General features: G+C 38.7%; 2 protein-coding genes across 2 annotated transcripts; both read left to right on the plus strand.

Moving 5' to 3' along the window:
• The first annotated feature begins 1,415 nt into the window (after positions 1-1,415).
• LOC130733032 (red chlorophyll catabolite reductase, chloroplastic-like) lies at positions 1,416-3,115 on the plus strand. The gene is made up of 2 exons (XM_057585075.1): positions 1,416-1,802; positions 2,327-3,115. The coding sequence occupies exons 1-2, from the start codon at positions 1,470-1,472 to the stop codon at positions 2,936-2,938; spliced, it is 945 nt and encodes a 314-aa protein (XP_057441058.1). The 5' UTR covers positions 1,416-1,469; the 3' UTR covers positions 2,939-3,115.
• Positions 3,028-27,122, plus strand: LOC130732791 (subtilisin-like protease SBT5.4). The gene is given in 11 exon segments (XM_057584779.1): positions 3,028-3,079; positions 3,177-3,192; positions 3,278-3,390; positions 3,510-3,674; positions 3,981-4,098; positions 4,305-4,821; positions 4,930-5,027; positions 5,096-5,234; positions 5,236-5,491; positions 7,018-7,069; positions 25,805-27,122. Coding segments are annotated over 10 exon segments (1,524 nt in total). The 3' UTR covers positions 7,068-7,069; positions 25,805-27,122.
• The last annotated feature ends 53 nt before the right edge of the window (positions 27,123-27,175 follow it).

Raw genomic sequence — 27,175 nt, forward strand, 5'->3', positions numbered from 1 at the left:
CCTCAAACAAGATTAAGGTATGGTTTATATTACACAATCTTAGATGTGGTATGCAATTCTTTCCTGCAATCATAAATGTTGTCAATTTGGGTAGTGAGAGAATGTGTAAGGATGATATCAAAATTCAAAACTGATGCACAATAATTTATATATTTTTTTTATAGGCTAATGTTAGTTGTTGAAAATGTTAGTAAATTAGTCTTTCTCAATTCATTCATAAATTAATATCAACAACTTGTGAAAATATTCAAAATAAGCTAAAAATATAGCTTAGGTCATGCATAAGCACTTATAATATGCTACTATAAGATAATTTTAAATAAAAACATGTCAATATATTACTTTTTTTTATTGGCCAAATTTCTTTTCCAAGGATTGGTAAATCATGAACTTTCTCATCCCAACTCATATGTTTTTAAACTCTTATCACTTAAGCTATCATTTAGAGGGACATTACCATATATTAGTTGATCACCTAAATTAGGCTAATTTTACCACATATTTACCATATCAAAACTCTAAGCCCGAAGTTGGTCAGCCATTCATGAAAGACTTGTTTGGGAAGAATTGTCCATTTCTACTGAATGAAATTCTCACTACTCAGTAGCTAAAAAACAAGAAAGCTGGCCAGTCATACACTCCCCCATTTTCATGGAACACACTGAGAATACATCCCAACCATCAATCCCATAAACATTTCCAAACTTGAAGAAAACGAGGTCTCTTCCATGAAACATAAACAAACCATCAGCACAAAAAGATCAGCAAAGTTTTGAAAAGGTGAGAGGAACAATCTATATATTACACCAAACAATAATGCAGATACATCTTTTCATAGGTAGTAGATCACATCATTGGTAGAACAGTTTCAAATTCCTCCAATACATCATCTTTCAAAAATCTAGCCAATGTATCATTGAAAAAGCTAATAACTTCCCCTGGTTAGTGAGGAGACTGAAAAATCAAAATGCTGCACAAAATCATATATACAAAAGAAATTCAAGTTATCTTAGTTTCACCATAGGACAAAGTCACAGGTACAACAAAATGGTGCTAAAATTGTTCAGAAAACCACACTGGTAGGACATTTATATGACAAATTCTTTTACCAATTTTCTCTATTTCCTATCATAGACTACGATGAACTTTATTCGACTTAAATGATGCAAGATCCATACACTACAACTTAATTAAGTTCTTATGACAATAAGTGCTTATCGCATAAGTATTTAGGCACCATTTGGAAACACAACTTGTAATAAATCGAAAATAAGTTATATATAAGCATAAACTTTTTTTCATAAGCTATCCTGAATAGCTTATGAAAATAAGCTCAAAACAGCTTATAGATTTTTTTTATGGAATAATGAAGAAAAAAAACATTTTATGTAGAAAAAAGTTTGTTCCTGATGAATGTATAAGCACACACTAGATAGTAGATACGTGTTGATGGAAGTGATCTGATTCTGATGGAAGAGATGATCTCTGCCTGTCGCAATTTCCTACACACACCACCATTCTCCCTCTTATCTTCTTCTTCTTCAAGGCTTCAACTCTCTGCTTCTTCTTCTTCTTCTTCTTCTTCTGCCATGGAGACCAATGGCCGCAGCAAATTCCTGGACTTCCCCTTCGTTTCAGCTCCCCACAAGAACCTCATGGTTGATCTCGTTTCATCATTCGAGAATCGCTTCCACTCTCAGCTTCTTCCTTGCTCACTTCCCCCTGATGTTCAGCATTATCAGAGCCAGACTGGTGCTGCCCAGGTTTCACTGCATATCAGACCTGGTCACACTGACTCCCCAGTAAGTTCCCATCTTCTTTATTCTCTCAAAATCACTTTTTGAGTGATTTGTATGATGGCTTTCTAAGTTTTAGTATTGGGGGGTTAGAAATTGGACAAAGTTTCAGGTTGAGAAGTACTCTATTAGATGCTTATGCAAATATGCAAAGTTGTTTTCTTTTGCCTTCTGTGCTTCTTGAATTTTGCAAGTTGGGACCCAACTGTTAGGCAACAACTGATTAAGTGCATGCATGTTTGATTAAGTGCATGTTTTGAAATCTCTCTACAATTGATTCTGAAGTCAAAATCAATTATCAAAATAAGCTTCTAAGTGGAGAGTTGATTCTAAGAAGCTCTATCATGTTCCTTCGGCTCGAATAGGATTGTCTCCTGTGGAGATACCTATACTACACACAAAAAAAGCCTGGCTTCTATTTTTCATCATAAAGGATTTGTTTGCTTGTTGGATAGTGAACTTATTTATGTGGAAGGAGAACAATTTCATTGTTTTATTCTGAATTTGGTCCTGTTTTGCATTTGTCTCAGATAGATTTTGTGTTGGGAAGCTGGGTGCATGCTGCGCTGCCAACAGGAGGATCCTTAGACATAACAAGTCTTTCAGCCTATCTCAACAGTTCAAATGATGCACCAAATTTTGTGTTTGAACTAATCCGAAGTAGTCCAACTATGGTGATTCTCATTCTTGATTTGCCTCCTCGGAAAGATCCTGTTCTTTGGCCAGATTACCTCAAAACTTTCTATGAAGACACAAAACTTGACACACACAGGCAGGCTCTGGAGAGAGTGCCAGAGGTTCAGCCTTACTTCTCCTCCTCCCTTTTTATACGCACCGTTGCATCCCCTACAGCTATCATGGTTCGTATTCAGACTGAAAATGGCGACGAAGAGCGAATGGAGGAGATCATCAAGAACCATCTGGACCCCATTTCAAAGCAAGTGTTGGGGATCTGGTTGGATCATTGTGCTTGTGCCATGCGAGAAGTAGGAGAGGAAGACAGAGCTTATCTGAAAAAAAGGGATGGTCTCATTAGAAACAAGACTATAGAGGTTGATCTTGGTTCAAGCTTTCCAAGGTTGTTTGGTCCAGAAGCAGCAAACAGAATACTGGAAGCCATCAAGGAGTACTTTGCTGTCTGAGATGCACATTTATTTGGAACTCTTAGAATTAGATACTTTATGGTTACGTGTACTTAGGTGTGTTTGGTTATCCGTTTGCACTAATACAAATGGACATTCACATGTACTCCAAGATAAAAAGTGAACATATTGTTCTTATGAGTATTCAACTGGTATGTTCATAAGTTCATTTGACAAGCTTCATGTTGCATTCTTGGTATGTGTGCTTGAGTATGACTCTGCTTATATAAATAACTAGGCTCTGTCCTGGGGAGGTACACAATTTTTCATAAACTCCTATTACTTTCTGACATTGAATAGAAGAAAATGATAACTCAACATATATATAAATATTCACAGCCATGAGAAAGCCAAGGATGCAATATTCTACTCCTATAATAGGCACATCAACGGTTTTGCTGCACTACTAGAAGAGGAAGAAGCAGAAGCACTAAAGATTAAGAAAATTACTAGCAAGTGCTACTAGTGTATTGAACTCCTTCCATATAGTGTTTTCAAAATCTGTTTCAATATAATGTGAGTACTTGAAAGTAAGTCACATCATTTTCAACCTGCAAATTGGTGTGTGCAGAAAATCCAAATGTAGTGTCTGTATTCTTGAACAAAATGTATCAACTGCACACTACCCGGTCATGGGAATTTCTTGGACTCGAAAGAAATGGAACAGTTCCTAAGGACTCTACTTGGGAGAGGGCAAGATATGGTGAAGGCACAATCATTGGTAACCTTGATTCAGGTAAGTTTCATAGTCTTATAGTCAAAACTAAAAATATGTTCATTAAGGATACAAATCTTATGTCTCGTTTTGCGTCACATTTTCCTATATCTCACTAATGAAATTTTACCATGTCAATTAAAAAATAACACCATGTGTACATGGGTGAGGCGATTACAAATTACATTTGTACGTTAGTTAGACATGACAAAATTTCATTAGTGAGACATAAATAAAACAATATTTGGCGACAAAAGATTTTCATCCTTCAACTCAGTTCCTATGATTTTCATACACAATTTGTGACAAATTCCTCTTCTTGAATAGGTGTATGGCCAGAATCCAAGAGTTTTAGCGACCAAGGAATGGGGCCAATTCCATCCAAGTGGAAAAGGATCTGTCAAATGGTCAACTTTGATAGCCCAGATAACAAATTATGCAACAGGTCCATCCTCTTAGTTCATGACATTCTTCTCTATCATTACTTTTTTTCTTTCTTATGAACAATGTAACACCGAAGTGCATTTTTCGAAACCCTTCTACAATTGATTCTAAATCCAGAATTAAATATGGGGAAGAAGCTTCTCTGAGTATTTTTTGAGTTTCAGCATTGATTCTGATCCAAATATGTTATTATTGTTCCACACGCAGGAAGCTAGTTGGAGTAAGATTTTTCTCCCAAGGTTTTGATGCATTATTTTCTTCTGCATGTGACACTGATGGCCTTGGTTCACATACTCTGTCAACTGCTGGGGGTAACTTTGTTGAAGGAGTAAATGTCTTTGGTAATGGTAATGGCAATGTCAAAGGAGGATCTCCAAAGGCACATGTTGCAGCCTACAAGGTGTGTTGGCCGATAATGAACACAGGTAGCTGCTACTTTGCAGATATCTTAGCCGGTTTTGAGGCCGCCATAAGCGACGGTGTAGATGTGATTTCAGTTTCTCTTGGTGGGAGGAAGCCCGAAGAGCTGTTTTCTGACCCAATATCTATAGGTTCCTTCCATGCAGTTTCAAATGGTATAGTTGTTGTTAGCTCTGCTGGGAATAGGGGACCTTATCCTGGGACTATTTCTAATGTGGCACCCTGGTTGTTCACTTTTGCTGCTAGCACAACAGATAGAGACTTCACCAGTTATGTTAAGCTTGGTGACAAGAAGAAGCTTAAGGTATTGCCTTTTTTCTATTTCAAGTCAATGCATTACACTCAAGAACAAACTACCCCAAAAAGTTAATTTGTTGGATGAGCTTGAATTTGGTTCATTTTGCATTGTCAGGGTCCTAGTCTTTCTTCTATGGGCTTGCCATCAAAGAAGTTCTATCCTTTGATTAGTGCTGCGAACGCCAATAAAGCAAATGCACTGCCTCAAGAAGCGTGAGTTTAAATGCTCTAAGAGCAGTTGCTATGATTTTTTTCATGACGTAAATCATGAACTCTTGCAGCAAACTCTGCCGTGAGGGAACTCTTGATGCTGAAAAGGTGAAGGGAAAAATCGTGGTCTGTCTTGAAGATAAGTTTTCTGCAGTTCTACAAGGCTCAGAAGCTGCTTCTGCAGGCGCCGTTGGAATGGTTTAGGCCAATGATGGTTTTGTTTATTTTGTTACAATTGGTTTTGTTTTTTCAGCCTGACATAACTGCACCTGGGGTGAACATAATTGCTGCTTACCCAGAAGCCACAAGTGTATCTGGATTACTATCAGATGATAGAAGGGTTCCTTTAAATTCATTGACTGGAACTTCCATGGCATGCCCCCATGTATCTGGCATTGTAGGCCTTCTCAAAACACTTCATCCAGAATGGAGTCCAGCAGCTATCAAGTCAGCAATTATGACCACCGGTACAATCAAAGAATCTCCCAACATGTTTCAAAATTTGTTTTCTTGACAATTTGCTACATCCTTTTTGCTAAGCTAATGAGATTCTGTGATAAATTACTGAGATACTGGCGAAGATATTGATGCGACATTATTAGATTCAGCATATCCAATACATATAAGATGCCCTTAGGTAGATAGCTTAAGTGCTATTCATAAGATTATTTGAGAAGCTAATTGAAATAAACTGAAAATTTGTTATAGGTAGTCATAAGTGCTTATTCATAAGTTAATCTGAACAACTTATGAAAACAAGTTCAAAACAACTTATAGGTAATGCTATAATATCTCTTCCAAACGGGGCCACAAAAGGCCCACCATGTCATGTGCCATAGGTGAGGAATGAGAACCAACCGTTAGATTACAAATTGGATTGAATGGCCAAGATTTGAGGTTTCTTAGGAGTACTAACATGGGGGTTTGCCTTAAGTAATAGTAGATATATATTAAAGGTGAGATACTAACAAGAAAAGATATTGGAACAACAAGATCCAAGGTGTAACAGAACGCACAGTGCAAAACCAAGTTCCTAAAAACACTCCTACTCCACACAGTCATGCAACAGATCACCTTCGCCCATTGAGAACCATTCATAAGTGGAGCAGCGAAAATTCTTGCATTTTGACCGAATCCAGTTCCACGCTTTTAGCTTTGCTATTTCCACAACTTACTCTGCATCAACAGTTAGAAAGAGTCAAAGAGATTTGGAGGAAGGAAATATTCAGAGGGAGCCCCAAATCTCTCTCAGATTCCTCAACCTCACTGTCACCACCGCTTTTCTTATAAATTATCCATAAACATTTTCACAAATTCCACACAGCACCTACCTACCATACTCTCTTTTGAAACCAAAACTTGACTTGCAAATGATCTAACCCAGCTCATAGCCCAAATCTTTTATATGCTTTTCATCAGGATATGGACACTGCTTGAAGTACTTCCTTAATGCAGTTCTGCGAAACAAAAGTTTAATTATTTTTTTGCAATATATGAGTCCAAACATGATTTTACTCTTAAGCAGTGCATACGTTGTAGGGAAAAAGGGTTGATTATATTAAATATTTGGTTTCTGTTGGGGATAGTTTAGTGGCTTTGCAGTTTGCAATGGTATTACTCTATGCTCACTCTACAGCTTTGGTACTTTGTATTGTTTTAGGTTACTTTTTATTCAAGTTACCTTGGACGGCTGGGGTTAGATCCATTCTAGGTCTAAGGATTTGCTTTTAATTAGGATTTTAACACCATGTAAAGGAGTTTAATGGTGGTAACAGGAAGGTTCTATTCTTCTTTTTTTGCTTCTTCGGAAAATAAAGGTTCTATTCTTTAAGTAAAGTAATTCAAATAAAGTGCAATGATTTTTGCTTATGATATAGTTTATTGAATTTGTTGATCTGTAATAGTTTGTCCTGAATGTGTTAAACTTTTGCATGGCACCTTTTTGACATTTTATCACTATACTTATCAATGATCTTATAACTCTTTTTACAAGGTCTCTCAGGAATCGGGATGTGGAAGTTTCTGATTTTCACGAGTTTATAAAGGTTAGTTTTGAGAGGTCCTTTATGAGCTGTCTAATCTATCAATTAATTGTTGTATACTTGTATGATGGGTAGAATCCTCATAAGAATAAAGGTCATTCATATATAATTTATGTTTTGATTATTTCTGGATAATTCATAAGGAAGTCTTTAAAGAGGATCGGAATAGCAATGTATCATCTATTAAACATGGCAGAAGAACACTAATCAAGATCATTCTAGTAGGTTTATGCTTTTTCTGAACCTAGTTGAACTTTATCGTGTTTGTTTTTAGTTTATTTTTCTTAGAAGACCAGTTTGATCATTAAATGAATTACACTTAATTGCTTAAAACCCAGAGAATGTTGAATTGATTTTAACTTTGTAATGTCTACAAAATTATCTTTTCAAGTACATGTTAATCCCGTCATTAATCATTATGGTTCTAAAGCAATGAATCTACTAAAATAAGAGATCTACATAAACAGCCTTGACATTATGATTATGAAGTGCATAACTGCTTTAAAAAGTTGTTGCAAACGCTACCGGAGAAGATATATGGAGATGAGTGCTTTGTTTAGGCATGAGAGATTCAAATGTAAGGTTGAGATAAGGTCTTTGCTTTGTGAAGTTAGCCAATTAATTTTAGCTAGTTTAAATGTAAGACTATTGTTGGTAGGCGTTGAATTCTATCTACATGCTAAATTTGGTCCTTGTTGGAAAATAATGTTGTGTGATGGTGAGAGTTCCTCTGAAAGCAAAGAATATTCAGGCCAATGAAATGTCGGAATTGGATATCTTAATTTAACTTTAACTTGTTTGTACAAATTTAAAAACCATCCAGTTTCCTCTGAAGGTATGAAAAACGGTAGAAAGGGGGGTTTGAATAACGTTTTCAGTATAAAACTTCCACCTTAAAGATTTTGACAAATCTTTCGAGAACTTAAGTGCTAAAGATAAGAGATAGAAAAGCACACAAGGATTTTATCCTGGTTCACTTGATAAATCACTCAAGCTACTCCAGTCCACCCGTTAAGGTGATTTCTTCCTTCTTAGAATGAAGGCAATCCACTAATCAGGTAAGAGTTACAACTGCACTTGAAACCTACAAGTGACTAACAATTACACTGACTTAGCTCACACTAAGATTCACTCTCTTAGTCTTCTCTAGGATCCGATCAGCCTTGATCTCCTAAAGGAACTAAACAAACTGTTTATCAAAGAATTGTTTACAAGAAATTTGCTTCTAAAAAGCTAATAGTAAACTCAATGAATTTCTGATGAAAGAAAGCTAAGAAGAATTTTAAGATTGTCTTACGCGTATGTGAATGCTTCTAGCCGTTTCTTTCAGTCTTCAGCCTCTTTATATACTCCAAGGATTAGGGTTGAGCGTTGCATGGGAAATGCTACCGTTGGAGGGCAGTTCTGAAAAATCCAGCTTCTGCTGTGTCTGAGACTGTTAGGTAGGTCGTCAGGAAGGTACAGTTGCTTTTGTACTTGGATAGCGACGCGACCTTTAAACCTAGGAGACTTCTGATCAGGGGAATGCTTCATATTGGAACTGGTGAAGCCGGCTGATCAGAGTCAGAGGGAAAGCACAGATCCTCTGACCATTGTATCTTCTGATTCTGAACTCAGAGGGAAGAACATGGCCTTCAGAGTTTCTTGCTTCCGGACTTCAGAGTTTCCACTATTCAGCTTCTGCAACTTCAGAGTCTTCTACACCATCAGAACATCTGAACCTTCAGTGTTTCTTGGTTATCAGAACTTCTGGATCTTCAGAGCTTCTAGTGACTGAGTCCACATCAGAGTTTGTATAACTTCAGAACTTCTGAAGCTTTTCCACTGTTCATACTGAACATGGTGAATGCGAAAGCGTTGCTTGGGTTGCTCTTTATGCACAGTGCTTCTGATTTGTGTGAGATTGAGTTGAGGTCAGAGCCTGCAAATAGTACACTCAGAAAAACACGTTAGAGTACCACAATTGTTCATATCAAAAGGTTAACTTGTAATCATCAAAACATAGAGTTGTACTACTAGATCAAAACTTGATCTTACAATCTCCCCCTTTTTGATGATGACAAAACTAAGATTTTTGATGAACAATTCTTAAACATTAAACTGAATTCACTCAGAGTTTAGAGATATAGAATAAGACTTATCCTGATGTGAATAGTTTATCTTGCTCATTCTGAATTCAAGTCACTGCTTGATTCTGAGCTTAGCTCCCCCTGAATCTAATACTTGATGAAAACGTTAGTAAAGTCTAGATTCTGAGCTAAATGATATAAGAGTTCAGAGTGAAAAACTTATGACATAGATGAAAATCGAGTAATCAGAGCGCATAAGTAATCAGAGTCATGGACAAGGTATCAGAGTCTTGGGTATCAGAGTCAACTTAGAATCACTTCAGAAGAAGTGAAATGTATTCCTTGTATTTGCCCAGTGACACATCTATGGTCATGAAGGTGGAACTCTTAAATTCTCCAAAAGAAAAATATAAATCACACTAACACATCTTACACATCAAAAACTGGGTTTACTCCCCCTTTTTGTCATAAGCAAAAAGCTTGGGGTGTGAAAAACTTAGCTTGAAGTACAAGGTACTCCCCCTTAGAGAAGGTCTAAGTTGAAAGGAAATGAAAACGATGCAAGAATCAGAGTTAGGCGAAATAAATAGAAGAGTTAATGCAAGAGAAGAACGTTTACCACCGGTCAAGTGAGTAAAGAGAAGGGCCAGTTACCAAGAACTTAACCTCGAGAAACTGTAGGAGCATTAACTTTCAGAGAGAAAGTGAAGCCTATATAAAGCGTTGGAGAGAAAGGTAAGCTTCACACCTCGAACAATTTTTAGGAAAAGAAAATGGCATCATACATCGTAGCACTAGAAGAGCTGAGGAAGAAGGCCTTTGAGGAGGACTTGTTCCTGAACATCAGGCATCCAGAGGGTACAACGACCATCGCGGAGCTGACACAGACACTGCTGGAAGAGGACCTGCGTCCAGAGATGAAGAGAGACCTGAGGGAATTTCTTGCCTTCGTGGAGGAGGTGCAAGAACTCAGCCGGCTTGAACTCAAGCTGCTGGAAGAAAAAGAGAGTTTGGAAGAGAAGCTCAAGACCGCAGAAGAGATTCTGGAGAGGGATGAGATAAAGGACAGGCTCAGCAACATCCAGTATGCACTGGAGCGTCTGGAGAAGGATAGGTCAGAGCAGCGCCAGGAGTGCAGAAGAATGAGGAGGGATCCTCCATTCTAGACTTCAGGGAAAGAATGTATGATGTAAACATAAAGATATGATGAATAAAAAGATTTTTGCAAACATATGTGACACAAATATATATGCATAGATAATCACAAACGAACAAAGTAGAATAAGTAAATAAAAAGAAACAGAGTTGAACAAAAAAAAAACAACGTTAAGGAAAAAGAAAAACGAAGAGATCCTAAAACTAAGGTTTATCAGTTCGTCGCAGAAGTTCCATCATCATGTGCTTCATTTCAATTAGCATGGATTCATGAATGTCAAGACGCTGTTCCATGATGTCGAGTCTGGACGAGCTTGACTGAGCAGAACCGGAAGGAACATTCTGAGCAGCTTGAGGATCTGGAATGGAAGCAGAAGCAGCAGGAGTAAACACTACTGGTGCAAGTGCTTGGCATCTAAGAGCCTCAGCCTCAGCCTCAAGTCGTTCTGCCTCTAATCGGGCTTGTTCAGCTTGAGCTGCTGCTTGACGTGCAGCTTCTTCTGCTTGAGCTTTCTTTCTCTTGGCTTCTTTAATAGCTTCAAGAAGCTTGTGTCTCTGTTCTTGTTCATGAAGAGCCACCCTTCGAGCAAACCTTTGCTTTGCAGCCTCAATGTTCTGACTTCCCTCTGCATACAGGAGCTGCATCATAATTGGAACTTGAGCCACTAGCCAAGTGCCCAGATTGTTCCACTCATCAGCCACACGTTCAGCATTCTCACTGAGGTCAGTCTGACCGTGCACATTGCGTAGCATCAAAGAAGCTTCATGATAGAAAGTATTGATGCACTCAGAGAGAGATGTGGGTCGGAGGTGAGTGTAAGGAACTATGGAGAGGTTGGTTTCAGGAGAGGCTGGGTGATTGCTGCTGTGGGATTCAGAGGCACCTTGTGGAGAACCAATGTTAAACGTTTGAGCATTGGGTTCAGAGGTTCCAAGGTGAGGTTCGGAAGTTTCAACCAGAGGATGGGGTGATCTAACCGAGGATTGGTTAGACACTGATTGTTCGGGTTCAGGTTCTGGTTGAATAGGCTCTTGTTGGTCAGGGGCAGGGTGAGCTTGTTGAGCCAAAGGGTTTGCCTCTTGTAAAGGATTGGCCAAGATAGGTTCATCTGGGTCAACTAGACGTTCAGGTCTAGGGCCAGGATATCTCCTAGGGCTTGGACAAGTGAGGTAATACTCTTCTAAGGTAGACACCTTTTCTTTTCTAACCTCCATGAATTTTCTAATGGATTCAGAGTTATTGGAGGGAGAAGAATCAGCAACATTGGTTGGGAAGGATACAGGTGTGAAGGCTGTGTACGAGTCTGTATCCGTGGTTCTGGCAGCAGGACGTGCTGATGCTCTGGGAACAGAGTGATCAGACGTTCTGGGTTGTAGTTCTGTTTGGTTGGGCTCTAGTTGTTCATGGATGATGGGTTCAGAAGATAATGGGTTGTACTAAATGGTAATGGGAGAGGTAGGTTCTTCTGACCTAGAGGGTTGGTTCTGAAGAAAATTCCAGAGAGGTGCTTCAGTAGGGGAAGGTTGAAAGAATGAAGATCTTGGGGAATGTGATGGAGAGGTGGTTTGTGCATCTGGTTGGGATTCAGGAATAGTAGTGAGGGGATTTGAGGAGTGTTTGAGCATGGCAGATATAGGGAGTGCATCAAATAAATTCAAATCATCATCAGAAGCAAGTGCAGACTTACTTGAATGTGCTGATGATCTAGTCACTCTGGCAGGAGGTTCAGTCATTCTGATCACTTCAGCAGCTGGTTCCACCCGAGTAGGCTTCACCACAATTCTGACCTGCTTCTTCTTCTTCTTAGGAGGATCATCCTCATTATCACTATCATCACCATCATCAGACTTTCTCTTCTTCTTTTTGATCAGAGGAACATCTGATTCCTCAGAAGATTCTTCTAGGATCATCTTCCTCTGAGCTTTCTTCTTGGGAGGAGAAGGAAACTCTGGAGCTGGCGGCAGTCTGCTGAAGAAATCATCGAGATCAATTTCGAATCCTTGAGCCCTTAGGTCTTCAACATAGCACCTAATGGCGTCAGGATTGTCTGCCTGTGTCCACAGAGGGTAGTCATTCAGAGGCATCCTTCGACTTCTGATCTCAGAAGATGTGTCTTCACGAGCAGGGGCAATTTTCTTCTGGACCAAACCCATCTTCTTCAGAGAATTTGCAGTGAAGACATCACTGACAATGGTGGTCAGATCCTCTACACATCCAGCATGGACCAGATCTTGCACCAAGTTGCTTTCAATGAGAAAGTCTGAGAGCAGTCTCCCAAAGGGAATATACTTGATTGCTGACTTGATGGAGGCAGTAGTACGAGACTTCCGGATACATTCCTTCAAGTAGGAGAACAGGAAGTAGGGAAGGCAGATCTTCTTCTGGTCTTGGATGAAGAACAACATCACCTTCTGGTTGAAGTTGATGTAGTCTGGAGAACTGCCCTTTGGTCTCTGGTTTATGCAGTGAAGCAAAATTTTGTGCCAGATCCTGAGCTTGGGATGAAGGTCCATCACCTTGTAATTCGTCTTGCCCGGTTTGTAATTGGTGTACAGGGCCTGGTTGATTGTATCCTTGGTGCTGGGTTTCAGCTTCGATTCCGTGAGTTGGAAACGATACCCAAAAGCAGTGTCTGCACCCAGCAAATTCACGAAAGACTTCTCAGTGATGATGATCTTTCTTCCGAGAATGTGAGATACCACCTGAGTATCATCGCAGTCGGCGTGCTTCCAGAATTCCTTGACCAATCTATCATACACCGGTCCTCGAAGTCTGTTGAAGTAATTTCCCCAACCTTGAACTTGGACTTCAGGACGAAGATCATACTCATTTGTAGCCAGGTTGTCGAGGTCGAATCTCCATTCTGCCAGGACTTGAAGTTCCTCAGGAGCATATACACAGTGAACGGCACAGCCCCGTTCTGCAATTGGAACAATCTGCTCTTGAGCTTGACCTTGATCTTGTGTCGGATTCTCAGGGCCCCTTTGACCCGTTGCTAGACCAACTACCATGTGAGGGAACTGGGGTGCATCTGCAGTAGATCTTCTGGTTTGACTCACCATTTTTGAAGCGGTTGAAGGTTTGAGGTAGAAGATGAAGGTTGAAAGATGAAGAGAGATCGAGAGAGAAAACGAGGATAAGCGGTTTCGAAAAAGCACAGAGAGCGAGAGTAAAAACCGGAAGTGAAAGAGATCGTGTGTGTATAGTGGGTTTTGACAAATAACCGTTGTTGATTCAAAAAACAATTTAAGATCAACGGTTGAAAATTAAAGATAGATAGTAACAGTAAATACACAAATCACACACAGGAGAGAAGCACATCTACACGCAATCATAACAGACTGTCACACGGGCACAAGGAACTATGCATCAGAAATACTGACACACGTGTTGCTGTCTCAGCTTCAGAGTCAGTACCAATGGGTACACACACTCTGATTGAGTTACCTTCTGGACTAGACATCTTCTGATCAAGAAGTATCATAGTCAGAGGTTCTGATCCATCTTCACTCTGGACAAAAGTCCATGTTTAGATTTTTCAGAATAAAATTAAATCTATCCTCTGCTAAGGGCTTTGTAAAGATATCTGCCCATTGATGGTCAGTATCAACAAACTTCAGAAGAAGTACGCCCTTCTGTACATAATCTCTAATAAAGTGATACTTTACCTCAATGTGCTTTGCCCTTGAATGCAAGATAGGATTCTTACTCAATGAGATTGCAGCAGTGTTATCACAATAGATTGGAATATTGCTCTCAAAGATCTGATAATCCTCCAGCTGATGTTTCATCCAGAGCATCTGAGTGCTGCATATTGCTGCTGAGATATATTCTGCCTCTGCAGTTGATAGTGTAATGGTTGATTGCCTCTTGCTTGCCCATGAGACTAGATTGCTTCCCAGAAATTGACAATTTCCAGAAGTACTTTTTCTCTCTGTTCTATCTCCAGCATAATCAGCATCACAGTAACCTGAAAGCTTATACTCTGATGTTTTCTTATACATCAAGCCAAGGTTAGTGGTGCCTTTCAGATACCTTAGGATCCTCTTAACAGCAGTTAAGTGGGTTTCCCTTGGATCTGATTGGAAACGAGCACATAAATAGTATGTCTGGCCTAGATGCAGTTAAGTATAGAAGTGAACCTATCATGCCACGATAGAGCTTCTGACATACTTTACCACTTTTATCTTCTTTCTCCAGAATGCATGTAGGATGCATTGGAGTCTTGGCCACTGTAGATTCCAGCATATTGAACTTCTTCAGAAGTTCTTTAGTGTACTTGCTCTGATGGATATATGTTCCTTCTGGTGTTTGATCAACTTGTATTCCCAGAAAGTATTTTAATTCTCCCATCATACTCATCTCAAATTCAGCCTGCATCATCTCAGAAAATTCTTTGCATAGGGATTGATTAGCAGAACCAAATATAATATCATCAACATAAATTTGCACAATTAAGATATCATCTTTATAAGTCTTGCAAAAAAGAGTTGTATCTACTTTACCCCTTACAAACTCATTCTCCAGAAGGAATGAGCTAAGTCTCTCATACCATGCTCTGGGAGCTTGCTTCAGACCGTAGAGTGATTTCTTCAATTTGAACACATGGTCTGGTTTCTTCTCATCTTCAAAACCTGGGGGTTGATGAACGTAGACTTCCTCTGAGATATAACCATTTAGGAAGGCACTCTTTACGTCCATCTGATGTAGAACTATGTTGTGATTTACTGAGAAAGAGATCAACAGTCTGATTGCCTCCAGTCTTGCTACTGGAGCAAATGTTTCAGTGTAGTCTATCCCTTCCTGCTGGCTGTAGCCTTGAGCAACTAGCCTTGCCTTGTTTCTGACTACATCTCCTTTCTCATTCAGCTTGTTTCTGAATACCCATTTCGTTCCAATAACATGGACACTCTCAGGCTTCTTCACTAAGCTCCAAACATCGTTCTTGGAAAATTGATTCAATTCTTCTTCCATGGCCAGAATCCAATCCTTGTCCTGAAGAGCTTCATCTATGGACTTGGGTTCAATTAAGGACACCAATCCTTTCAGACTGAGCAAGGTCTCTTCAGAGGGTCTGAAGGCAGATCTGGTTCTGACTGGTTCGTCTTTGTTGCCCAGAATCAATTCCTTAGGGTGAGCTGCAGTGATTCTGCTTTTCTTCAGAGTTTGTGAGTTAGAGGGACCAGCTTCTTCCTCTGGTTCATCTTCCTCTGGAGCTTTGCCTTTGTCAGAAACATTAATGCTTAAATCTGCAAACTTTTCAACTAGCTTTGACTGGTCAGAGTCAAGCTTATCGTCAAATCTAACATGAATAGATTCTTCAATAGTCTTAGCATCAGTATTATAAAATCTAAAACCTTTAGATCTCTCAGAATAACCGAGTAAAAGACACTTAGAAGACTTAGCATCAAATTTATGCAATCTATCCTTAGTATTGAGAACATAACAAACACAGCCAAAAGGATGAAAATAAGAAATGTTGGGTTTTATGTTCTTCCACAATTCATAAGGAGTCTTATTCAGAATTGGTCTCACAGAGATTCTGTTCTGAATGTAACATGCTGTATTTACTGCCTCTGCCCAAAAGTGCTTAGCCATGTCAGTTTCTTGGAGCATGGTTCGAGCCATCTCCTGAAGAGTTCTGTTCTTCCTCTCAACAACACCGTTTTGTTGAGGAGTTCTGGGACAAGAGAAATCATGTGCAATTCCATAGGAATCAAACAGACTCTCAAACTTTTCATTCTCAAACTCTCCACCATGGTCACTTCTGACACGCACAATCCTACAAGCCTTCTCGTTTTGCACTTGAGCAATGAAGGTAGAGAACACAGCATGAGACTCATCCTTGCGGGTTAGAAATTTTACCCATGTCCAGCGGCTATAGTCATCAACGATAACCATCCCATATCTCTTGCCACCTATAGACTCAGTTTTCACTGGTCCAAAAAGGTCGATATGCAGAAGTTCTAACGGCCTTGAGGTTGAGACAACATTCTTTGTCTTGAAAGGGACTTTTGTGAATTTGCCTTTCTGACATACTTCACAAAGAGCGTCTGAAGCGAACTTCAGATTGGGTAAGCCCCTGACAAGGTTTAGCTTGCTCAGCTGAGAAATCTTTCTCATACTGGCATGCCCTAACCGTCTATGCCATACCCACTGCTCTTCATTAACAGACAGAAGGCACTTCACATTCTGAGCCTCCAACTCAGATAATCTGATCTTATAAACGTTGTTCTTCCTCTTGCTGTTAAACAGAACAGAGCCATCGATTTGACTTACAGCCCGACAGGACTTTTGATTGAATATAACATCATAACCCTTGTCAGCTAATTGACTTATAGACAATAAGTTATGTGTTAAGCCATCTACCAATAACACATTATCAATGCATGGACTACTATCTACACAAATAGTACCAGTACCAACAATTTTACCCTTTTCATTTCCTCCAAAGCCAACTTCGCCTCCAGGCTTAAGTTTCAGCTCTCGGAACATACGCCTTTCTCCCGTCATGTGACGCGAGCATCCACTGTCCAGATACTATGATTGGTGTTTCAGTGGAGCTATCAAGGATATCTGCAACATAGATAATCTTGTCCTTAGGTACCCACTTTCTGGGTCCTTTCTTGTTAGTTACCCCAGAGGTTCTGATCACCTTGGGTGTCTCAACATGATATTTTAAAGGAATATTTGCATGATATTTAGTCATAGAGAAGGATTCCTTTTTAAGAGGGTTTTTAGCAACTTTAGCAGGTACAGGATCAGGCAATATGGTACCAGAGGGAACAAAGCATTCATACAAGGATTTAGCTTTAGACACGGAGGGCTCATTTCTAATTGGTTTAGAATAGCCAATGTCATGCATTCCATTTCTGCTTACGCCATAGATCATTAAAGCGATTGAGCTTTTATCCACGCTTTTAGCTAGGAATCTTTGAAAAGACTTTTCATACTTAGATTCATTTCTACAATCAGAGGCATCACAGGCAACAATTTCTTCTAACTTAGCAATCTGGTTCTTAAGCACAGAGTTAGAGTTGATCAAGGCATGATTATCATTTTTCAAATCAGAAATAATTTTCTCATGTTCAGAAGGAGTCTTGGAAACAGCAGATAAGTTCTTTTTCAGCTTCTTATGCTTAGACAATAAGGAGTTATACTTATCCATAATATCAGACAATGCATGTTTCAGTTCAGAGGTAGAGAAAGAAGCGAATACCTCATTTTCATCGTCTGAGTTAGGATTTCCTTCTGATTCTGAGTCAGAGTCAACAACTCTCTTTGACTCTGCTTCCTTGTCTTTGACAATAGCCATGAGTCCTTGGACTTCACCATCAGAGTCAACATCCTCTGACTCTGATTCATCAAATGTCACCATCAGACTCTTCTTCGTCTTGAAGTGCTTCTTTGGCTTCTTGTCCTTCTTCAACTTTGGACAATCACTTTTGTAGTGCCCTGATTCTTTGCACTCAAAACATGTGACTTCCTTGATTGATGATTTCTTCTGGCCTGAGGACTCATACTTTCCTTTTGCCTTCCCAGAGCCTTCGTACTTGCTCTGCCTGTGCTTCCAGATGCGGTTGAGTCTCTTGGAGATCAGAGTCAGCTCATCTTCATCAGAATCTTCTGATGCTTCTTCAGATTCCTCTTCTTCAGCTTGAAGAGCTTTTATCTTCTCAACCTTAGCCTTTTCAGATTTGGATTTCAAGGCTATGGACTTTTTCCTCAGATCTTGCATCTCTGAGCGCTTCAGCTCATGGCATTTCAAAATGCTGATGAGTTCTTCTAAACTCATATTCTCAACATCTCTCGTGAGCTCTATTGAAGTCACTAAAGGCATCCAACTTTCAGGAAGACACCTGATGACCCTTATGACATGATCTTTTGTTGTGTAGCTCTTGTTGAGAGGTCGTATGCCAGCTACAAGCAACTGAAATCTGGAGAACATTTCTTCAATGGACTCATTTGGCTCCATGATGAAGGATTCATACTTTTGGATCAAAGACAATGCCTTTGATTCTTTGACTTTCTTCTTTCCTTCATGAGACATCTTCAGAGATTCGAAAATGCCTTTCGCAAACTCACGATCTGTAATCTTCTGGTACTCTTCATAGGAAATAGCACTTAGAAGAATTGCTCTTGCTTTGTGATGTTGTGAGTACAGCTTCTTTTGATCTGCAGTCATCTCTGACCTTGAGATCTTCTTGCCATCTGCATCAACTGGACGCTCATAGCCATCCACAATAATATCCCAGAGATCTGCATCGAAACCCAGAAAGAAACTTTCCAGTCTATCTTTCCAATATTCGAACCTTTGACCGTCGAACATAGGAGGCTTTGCATTGTAACCATCTCTTTGAGTTTCACTGGTGGTGGCAGCCATTGTTTTTCACACCGGCCCGGATCACTGAACACTGTTAGGTGTGGTAATCAGAACTTGCGCTCTGATACCAATTGAAGGTATGAAAAACGGTAGAAAGGGGGGGTTTGAATAACGTTTTCAGTATAAAACTTCCACCTTAAAGATTTTGACAAATCTTTCGAGAACTTAAGTGCTAAAGATAAGAGATAGAAAAGCACACAAGGATTTTATCCTGGTTCACTTGATAAATCACTCAAGCTACTCCAGTCCACCCGTTAAGGTGATTTCTTCCTTCTTAGAATGAAGGCAATCCACTAATCAGGTAAGAGTTACAACTGCACTTGAAACCTACAAGTGACTAACAATTACACTGACTTAGCTCACACTAAGATTCACTCTCTTAGTCTTCTCTAGGATCCGATCAGCCTTGATCTCCTAAAGGAACTAAACAAACTGTTTATCAAAGAATTGTTTACAAGAAATTTGCTTCTAAAAAGCTAATAGTAAACTCAATGAATTTCAGATGAAAGAAAGCTTAGAAGAATTTTAAGATTGTCTTGCGCGTATGTGAATGCTTCTAGCCGTTTCTTTCAGTCTTCAGCCACTTTATATACTCCAAGGATTAGGGTTGAGCGTTGCATGGGAAATGCTACCGTTGGAGGGCAGTTCTGGAAAATCCAGCTTCTGCTGTGTCTGAGACTGTTAGGTAGGTCGTCAGGAAGGTACAGTTGCTTTTGTACTTGGATAGCGACGCGACCTTTAAACCTAGGAGACTTCTGATCAGGGGAATGCTTCATATTGGAACTGGTGAAGCCGGCTGATCAGAGTCAGAGGGAAAGCACAGATCCTCTGACCATTGTATCTTCTGATTCTGAACTCAGAAGGAAGAACATGGCCTTCAGAGTTTCTTGCTTCCGGACTTCAGAGTTTCCACTATTCAGCTTCTGCAACTTCAGAGTCTTCTACACCATCAGAACATCTGAACCTTCAGTGTTTCTTGGTTATCAGAACTTCTGGATCTTCAGAGCTTCTAGTGACTGAGTCCACATCAGAGTTTGTATAACTTCAGAACTTCTGAAGCTTTTCCACTGTTCATACTGAACATGGTGAATGCGAAAGCGTTGCTTGGGTTGCTCTTTATGCACAATGCTTCTGATTTGTGTGAGATTGAGTTGAGGTCAGAGCCTGCAAATAGTACACTCAGAAAAACACGTTAGAGTACCACAATTGTTCATATCAAAAGGTTAACTTGTAATCATCAAAACATAGAGTTGTACTACTAGATCAAAACTTGATCTTACATCCTCCCACCCATGTAGATTGAACCATTACAAGCAATATGACTCCTTTAAAAATAATATCTTAAAATGTTTTTGGATACTAAAACTCACACACATGTTTCAAAGGAGAGAAATTGTATCCAAGGAATGGGATAATAGCATTCTTATTTTTAATTTAGTATTTTCCCTATCATGTCTGAGATATGATAATGTGGTTTTATGTAATAAATATGTTATTTATTTGATAACTTTCATTATAACCTAAATGTTAAGGATTTACTATGGTATTGTGTATAAGTTAAAAACTTTGAGAGCATGATTAATATATTAGATATGCCTATGAGTTGTTGTTCTTTGTGGAAAAGAGAGTCTGACATATTTAGGATTGATGAAGAACTTGTGAGTACTTTCTTTTCCCTTCTTTAAACCTCATGTCTGTTTTTACTTTTTATGATATGTTCCATGAGTCTATCCTTGATTTGCTGCCATCTTCAATGTTGTTTTTTTATATTTTTTTTATATTAGAATGTTATTGAGAGTCCTAGCAAACGTTATGTAGGGAAAAGTATCTGGCAATTGAACTTCCCTTTACTACATCTCTTATGGGGACATACATTATAAATGATAGTAATTTTATTTTCAGAGTTTTTTAAAGTATATGTTACATGAATTATTTTTAGTGATGCATGTATCATTTTTCTATTTTATGGTTTATTGATCATTCTTCTAAATTCATCATTATATGTGACTTTCGGTCTATATTTCGAGATACAAGGATAATTTAAGTACATGCTGCTACGTAAAGAGTGCAAATATTATGTAATTCATAATTTCTATAACTAATGAGTAATAAGTAAATGAGTACTTATTACTCATTAGCTATAGACATTATTGGTTACATAATATTTGGATTCTTTACACAACATTTACCTGAATTATCCAGGGCTTTGCATCTGGAAATATAAACCAGAAGTCACTTACTGTGATGTTTTTACAAGTATGATCAATAAACCCTAAGGTAGAAAAATGATGCATGTATCACTAAAAAAAGTTTCATGTAACATATCATTTGAGAAACTCAAACATAAAATTCTTATAATTTATGATGTATGTCTTGACTCACAAGAAGGGGACGTAGTAAAGGGAAGTCCAATTGTGAGATATTTTTTCCTGCATAATGCTTGCTAGCACTCTTAATAACATGCTACCATAAAATAAAATATCACAAAATGAACATTGAAGATGACAGTAAATAAGGATGAGAACCCATGGAACATATCATAAAAAATAGACATGAGGTTGAAATAATGCAAAAGAAAGTACTCATAAGTTTTTTATCAATGCCAAATATGTCATATATAGACTCTTTTCCACATAGGATTTCTCAGCAACTCATAGGCTTACCTAATTTGTTAATCATGCTTTCAAAGTTATTTACTTATACAATACCATAGTAAATCATTAATATTGAAGTCATAATGGAAGCCATCAAATAAATATCATATGTAATACATGAAACCACATTATCATACCTGCCGCGTGACAGGGGAAAATATGACAGTAAGCTTTGATTTTTTGGAGGAGGAAGAGAAGCGTGTTTTTTTGACATTGCTTGTTGCTTTAAATCGTATCCATTGTTGGAGGTTGAGGATAGACTCCATGCTCATCATGGTGGGTGCATGAAACATCACATTGGAGTTTTGGTTGAAAATCTCTTATAAAGATGAATGATTATGGTAGCAAGATAATTACATGACTTGGTGGAAGATATGGGTAAAGAAATTGTTCGATAAGAATTACCGACAGAGCTCGGGAAGCACAGTAGGCTAAGATTCCTGAAAGACATAGTTCACGTTTTAGAAAAAGTACGTGGAGTGTATTAGAAGTCTCACATTGGCTAGAAATATGATATAGATAGCCTTTATAAATGGTAGGGGAACCCTCAACTCTTGAGTTAGTTTTTAGGTTGAGTTATGTCTCCCAAATTCTTTCTAACATTTGCAATTTGCTTTTCTTGTTGTCCTCCATCAGAATTTTTTTTTTTGTTACATACGGAACGAACAAGAAAAACTACGCTAAAGCATCCTGCAGGAGAAGAGCAAAAAGACCAGCTAGAGGTTGAGACCAGTCACGCCAAGGAGACGCATCCCTGGCTGCCTGTCGCGCCAGAGAATCTGCAGCGGTGTTCTTTTCTCGAGGAATAACCCGAATGATGACACTCCACTCCCGGCGAAGCAAGCTTCTCACACGGCGGATGAAATCACGAGCCCAAAAATGATCTGTGCTTTCCTCCTGTTGCAAAACTTCACTAACAGGAGTGCAATCTGTGCAACAAAGAACTTGTCGTAGCCCACGGTCCCAGCAAACAAGGAGGCCAAGTTCCACAGCTAGTAGCTCCGCCATGAAAGCAGTACCTGCACCAAAGCTCGCCGAGGCACCCGTCACCCAGCGATTTGCAGCATCAAGTACATAAACTCCACAACCCATTTGCATCATCCCACTATTCCAACTCCCATCCACCGTTAACCACGCCATGCCCGTCGGTCTCTGCAGCGTATGCGAAGAGGACGGTGAGGTTCTAAGCCCCGGCCAGCGCTGCCAACTAATAACGTCGGCCATAACCTGTCGTGAAACATAATTGATGTGCCACGGGATGTCTCCAAAAAACCGATTATTACGCCACCTCCATCCCCACCAGAGGACCGCAATCGCCATAATTGGGTTCGAGCCAGCAACAATCCTGCGAAACCAAACCTGAAAGGGCTCATGATGTGCCAGCGACGGAAGCTGGTTTCGAAACAGCTGCCAAAGCTGTCGCGACTCAGGGCAGCCTCTGAACAAGTGATCCACATTTTCAACATCATCATCGCAGCGCGGGCAAGCTGAGGAGATAGCTCGGTGGTTGTTGCGACGCTTACAGTTCATCGGGAGAGCCTCTTTAGCCACCAACCAAAGGAAGAACCTGATCCGTTCAGGTACCTTAGCCCGCCAAATATGCTTCCACCAAGGGAAGATGCTTGTTGTGTCCTCCATCAGAAGTTGATTTGAGAGTTTGATAAAACCCATTTCTTTTATCACATATTTTGCTCTTTTTTTCTAAGTATTCATTTGTTTTATATTTAATTTTTGAATCATAACTTCTAACGAGCTCTCCCCATATTTAGATTATTGTAATTTACAACTCTTGTGGTCGGGGAAGGAATGAAGCAATTCAAATTCCGGTGAATTCCGGTGAGTGATAAGAATCAAGTATTTTCTAATTGCCATAAAGTAGTATTAATATATGTCAATGCTAAGAGCATGTGAATCGTAAAGACATTTGTTATGAATCATTTAATTCATTCAATGGTCTGAAATCATAAACTACTAGACTAAGGCTCACGCGTTGCGCGGACGTATACAATTGTTTAAATACAATGTAAATTTATTATGGTAATAATCATTGTTAAGAGATGCTTTGTTTTCTTCCCAAAGGCACATACCGGTGCAGCTGTGATATGTGCTCTACTAATCACTCTTGTTCATGTTAGAGTCAAGGGGTAAGTTTACAATGGAATCTAACCATCCTTCTCAAATTATGATAACTGGACCAAGACCGCGCGAACAGTCGAGGTAATTACTAAAAAGTCATCCATGATCGAATCCAAGTAAAATGCATTTCCTTCCAAGTTATTTCAGGGAAAGAAATCAACCACAAGAACTAAAAACATTAAAAAATTCAAATTTCAATTGCAATATTTTTCATGTTATAATAATGATTAAATGACAATTGTTTTCACCCAAAGGAATACATTGGACGTGAAACTGTGGTTTGTGTTCTCCTATTCACTAACAGAATGAAAGATATATTTATTATAAAGGGTTAAATTGGTCATCAAATTTTGAGGCAGCCAGGTAAATGTGATTCTCTCGTGTGGGGGTTTATGAGAGGCAGTAATGAAAGTTACCCCTTCTTCCCTTTCATCTAGTGTTAAGTGATTGGGAAATAAAGAGACATCGTGGTCATATGGTCGACCCAATCCAAGCAGAATAAGATCAAACTTTGGGCTGTCAGTCACTAATCTTTGACACCCTAACATAACACCCTAACAACACAAGTTTTTACTAATTGTCGGATGACAAGCTCCTGATCATCTGCAGCTTCTTATGTTGATACTGAATCATTAATAGAATTCACGTGAGTGGAGATGACAGGCACCTGCTAATGTCACAAGCATATTAGAAGCTCTCGTGTTGCATTTGTAGAGCTCAACATTTAGAAAGCAGGCAAAAACCTGTATTATCTCTTTCTATCATTGGGAAGAAATTTATCCACAAGCATCTAAAGTATTTTCTAGTAGAGCTAAAAATGGAATTCCCAGAGGCTTCCAAATGGTGCCTGAAAAGACAAGACTGTTGTGTTCCTCATTCAGTGTCATTACTATTTATTTTCTGATACTTATAATCAATGAGAATGATAAAAATTCAATGTTGGTGATAAATGATACTTTTCTTTAGAGCATATTACCGGGGCACCATATGAAACGAAATTGCATGATGACATACTCCTATCATTCCAGATGTAAAAGATATTTTAGCACCATATAAGGATGAAATTGAAAATGCATTGAAATTTCATAATGATGTTTTCATCAAGAAATCAACACACTAATAACAAACACACTGGTAATTTAAAAAGCAACTTGAAAACAATATGGAGTAATGATAAGAGAATCTATACTCCACTGAAAAAATACTATTTAGTTATGGCTTAAATAAGTTTTTGGTCTCTAACCTTTACCATATGTTTGGCATTGGTCCCTCTTTACCATATGTTTGGCATTGGCTCATTTTCCAACTAGTCAAAGATTGGCTCTTGCATCTTTATGTGAAATCATTAGACCAACTTCGGTTTCTAGCTATTCGTAGGACTAGATTTGCTAAATGCCATGACTACTTTCCTGATCAAGGAGGAAAATTCTTGAATTTGTTAAGTGTTTGAGCTTGGATCGATATACAGAATTCACCACGAGGGGTATGATCAGGAAAGTAAAGCATTGATAATACAAATTTTTCTACCATATACAAATGTCAAAAGCCTTAAATAACTCTTACTGACATACCTAATAGATCCAAGTCTCAAATCAATTCATAAACAACTTTGACCATAAAAAAATCAACATGTGATTTTCTTTACTATGATCCTTTGCTGCCTGTACAGCCTCTGCAGCACTTAAATCACCATCAACTATTTAATTTGATAAGTTATTTTTTATTAAGACAATCTTAGCTATGGATTACAATTTACAAGTATCAATGATTAAAATTGTGAAGCAAATGAGCATAGAGAGCTTGCCGGAGATGATCCAAATAAGTTATGTTGTATATCTAGTTTAACACACACACAGTATCACAAACAAAGCAAAAATAAAAGGCAAAGATTAGCATAGGGAAGAAGAGTCACCTTGTATTTGTTTGTGCTCTTTTGCATTGGAATCAACTTGGTGAGTTGTGAGTATTGTTCTTCTGAGAGAAGCAATAGGCATCACTAACACCATCATCTAGTAGAGAATAAGGTGACTCACCTTCACTTGCACTATTTTGACATCCACACAAGTAGTTACCCTAGTGCAGTTATGGTGGCAGGTCCCAACCTAGTAGAACTCTTGAAGTCATTTTTGACTGTTTCATCTGCACCAAGCTTTATTCTATTCCCAGCTTTGCATTCTCATTCCAATCAATTTAAGACATATCTCACTTGATTGAGCTTTCTAATCCCCATAGTCGGAACATAAGCAAGTTTCAAGATTTTTTTCTCTTCTGCATATTTTCAATAACTAATCAGATTGGAATTTTTTGTATTGATAATTGAATTCACTTTGGTATAATCAGTCATCACGCAGGCATCACGTTTTAATCAGCAACACTTACCATTATCAAGTACCTTGACCCCTCAATAGGGCTAAATTTGTCTCCTCTGATGCTGTGAGGAGTGATTTATTGGAAGGGACTCGGGAGCTCTGCAGAGGGTGACAACCTAAGGAGCAGAATCTTGAGGCTAAGGCTCCCCAAGCGAAGTACCACGAACATTCTTCAGAAATGGGTCCTCAAAGGTAATTCTCTTATGGTGCCTGATCGCCGCAAATAGCAAAGAGCATAGGAGATCTCAACGTTACAAACACACTTCAGAGGTTTGGTAAAATAGTGTTTTCTAGAATTCAGGTTTAATAACTTATAGCTCTAGAAGTTCTAAATGTCTACTTTATTATATGCCAACCCAAAGGTGAATCCTGCAGTCCAATTACAGATTTATTGATCTGGTTTCAACATAATTTAATTGAAAAGTTAGTTATCAGATCATATAATTGCCCAGATTCAACACAACATCCTTCTTTGACAGATTTGTTCGATGATGTGGTGTTGCAGTGATCTAAGAAAACAAATATATTTGATAATCAACTTCACATTCGATGTGAGGAGGGTGATGCTCATGCAATACAAAAGTGATAAAGTAACCACAAACTTTGAACAAAGCATGAGAGACCTATACATATGCATGCACAAAGACGTACTACATAGATAGCAACTGTACAAAGAGATCAAGTGCCAGTAAAATCATATTATCATTTTTTTCACCGCGCGAGGTTTGAGTCTAGTTAAATGGAAGTTCCATCAGAAAATAATCCATATTTTCTAGGAATCTGATGTCTGACCCAACGACGGAGCTCGCAGTGGTCGGACGAAGTTAAAAGTTTAGGATGGCCAGTTGTTTTGCTGAGATCAGGACACATTTTCTTAATGTTACAGCTGGTGATGGGATTATTGAGTATAATGTAATTGTACTTCACTATCAAATTAGCATCAAATGTTACTGATAAATAAAGAATGAAGTTTAGTTGACACTCATCAAATGTTTGTAGAATTTCTATTTTCTATTGACTCTGATCCAGTTCTATCATATTCATGCTCCTTGCTCTAGGGACAGGTAATGGCTGCATGACTCTGGATATATCTTCACTCTAGGAGGTACTTTGTAAATTTAGGAAATTATCCATCAGGTGCTAGATGATTCCATTTTTCTCTTCCAAATAAGAGTAAGAGACTATGGAATATACTGTGTATACTTTTAAATAAATTGTTTCACCTTCAAAGTCATGGCAGGATTTTAGTTACCAATGCCCCACACAAATTTAGGTTTAAGACTATGTTTCGATACTCATTGACATCAATACAAACACGCAAACACTCACTTTGAAACAAAAC

This window comes from Lotus japonicus, chromosome 1, assembly GCF_012489685.1.
Source record: "Lotus japonicus ecotype B-129 chromosome 1, LjGifu_v1.2".
In the NCBI taxonomy this organism is placed as follows: Eukaryota; Viridiplantae; Streptophyta; class Magnoliopsida; order Fabales; family Fabaceae; genus Lotus; species Lotus japonicus.

Coding starts and splice junctions, on each gene's coding strand:
- LOC130733032 (XM_057585075.1), top strand. CDS start 1,470: ATGGAAGAGATGATCTCTGCCTGTCGCAATTTCCTACACACACCACCA. Junction 1,803..2,326: donor CTGGTCACACTGACTCCCCA/GTAAGTTCCCAT, acceptor CATTTGTCTCAG/ATAGATTTTGTGTTGGGAAG.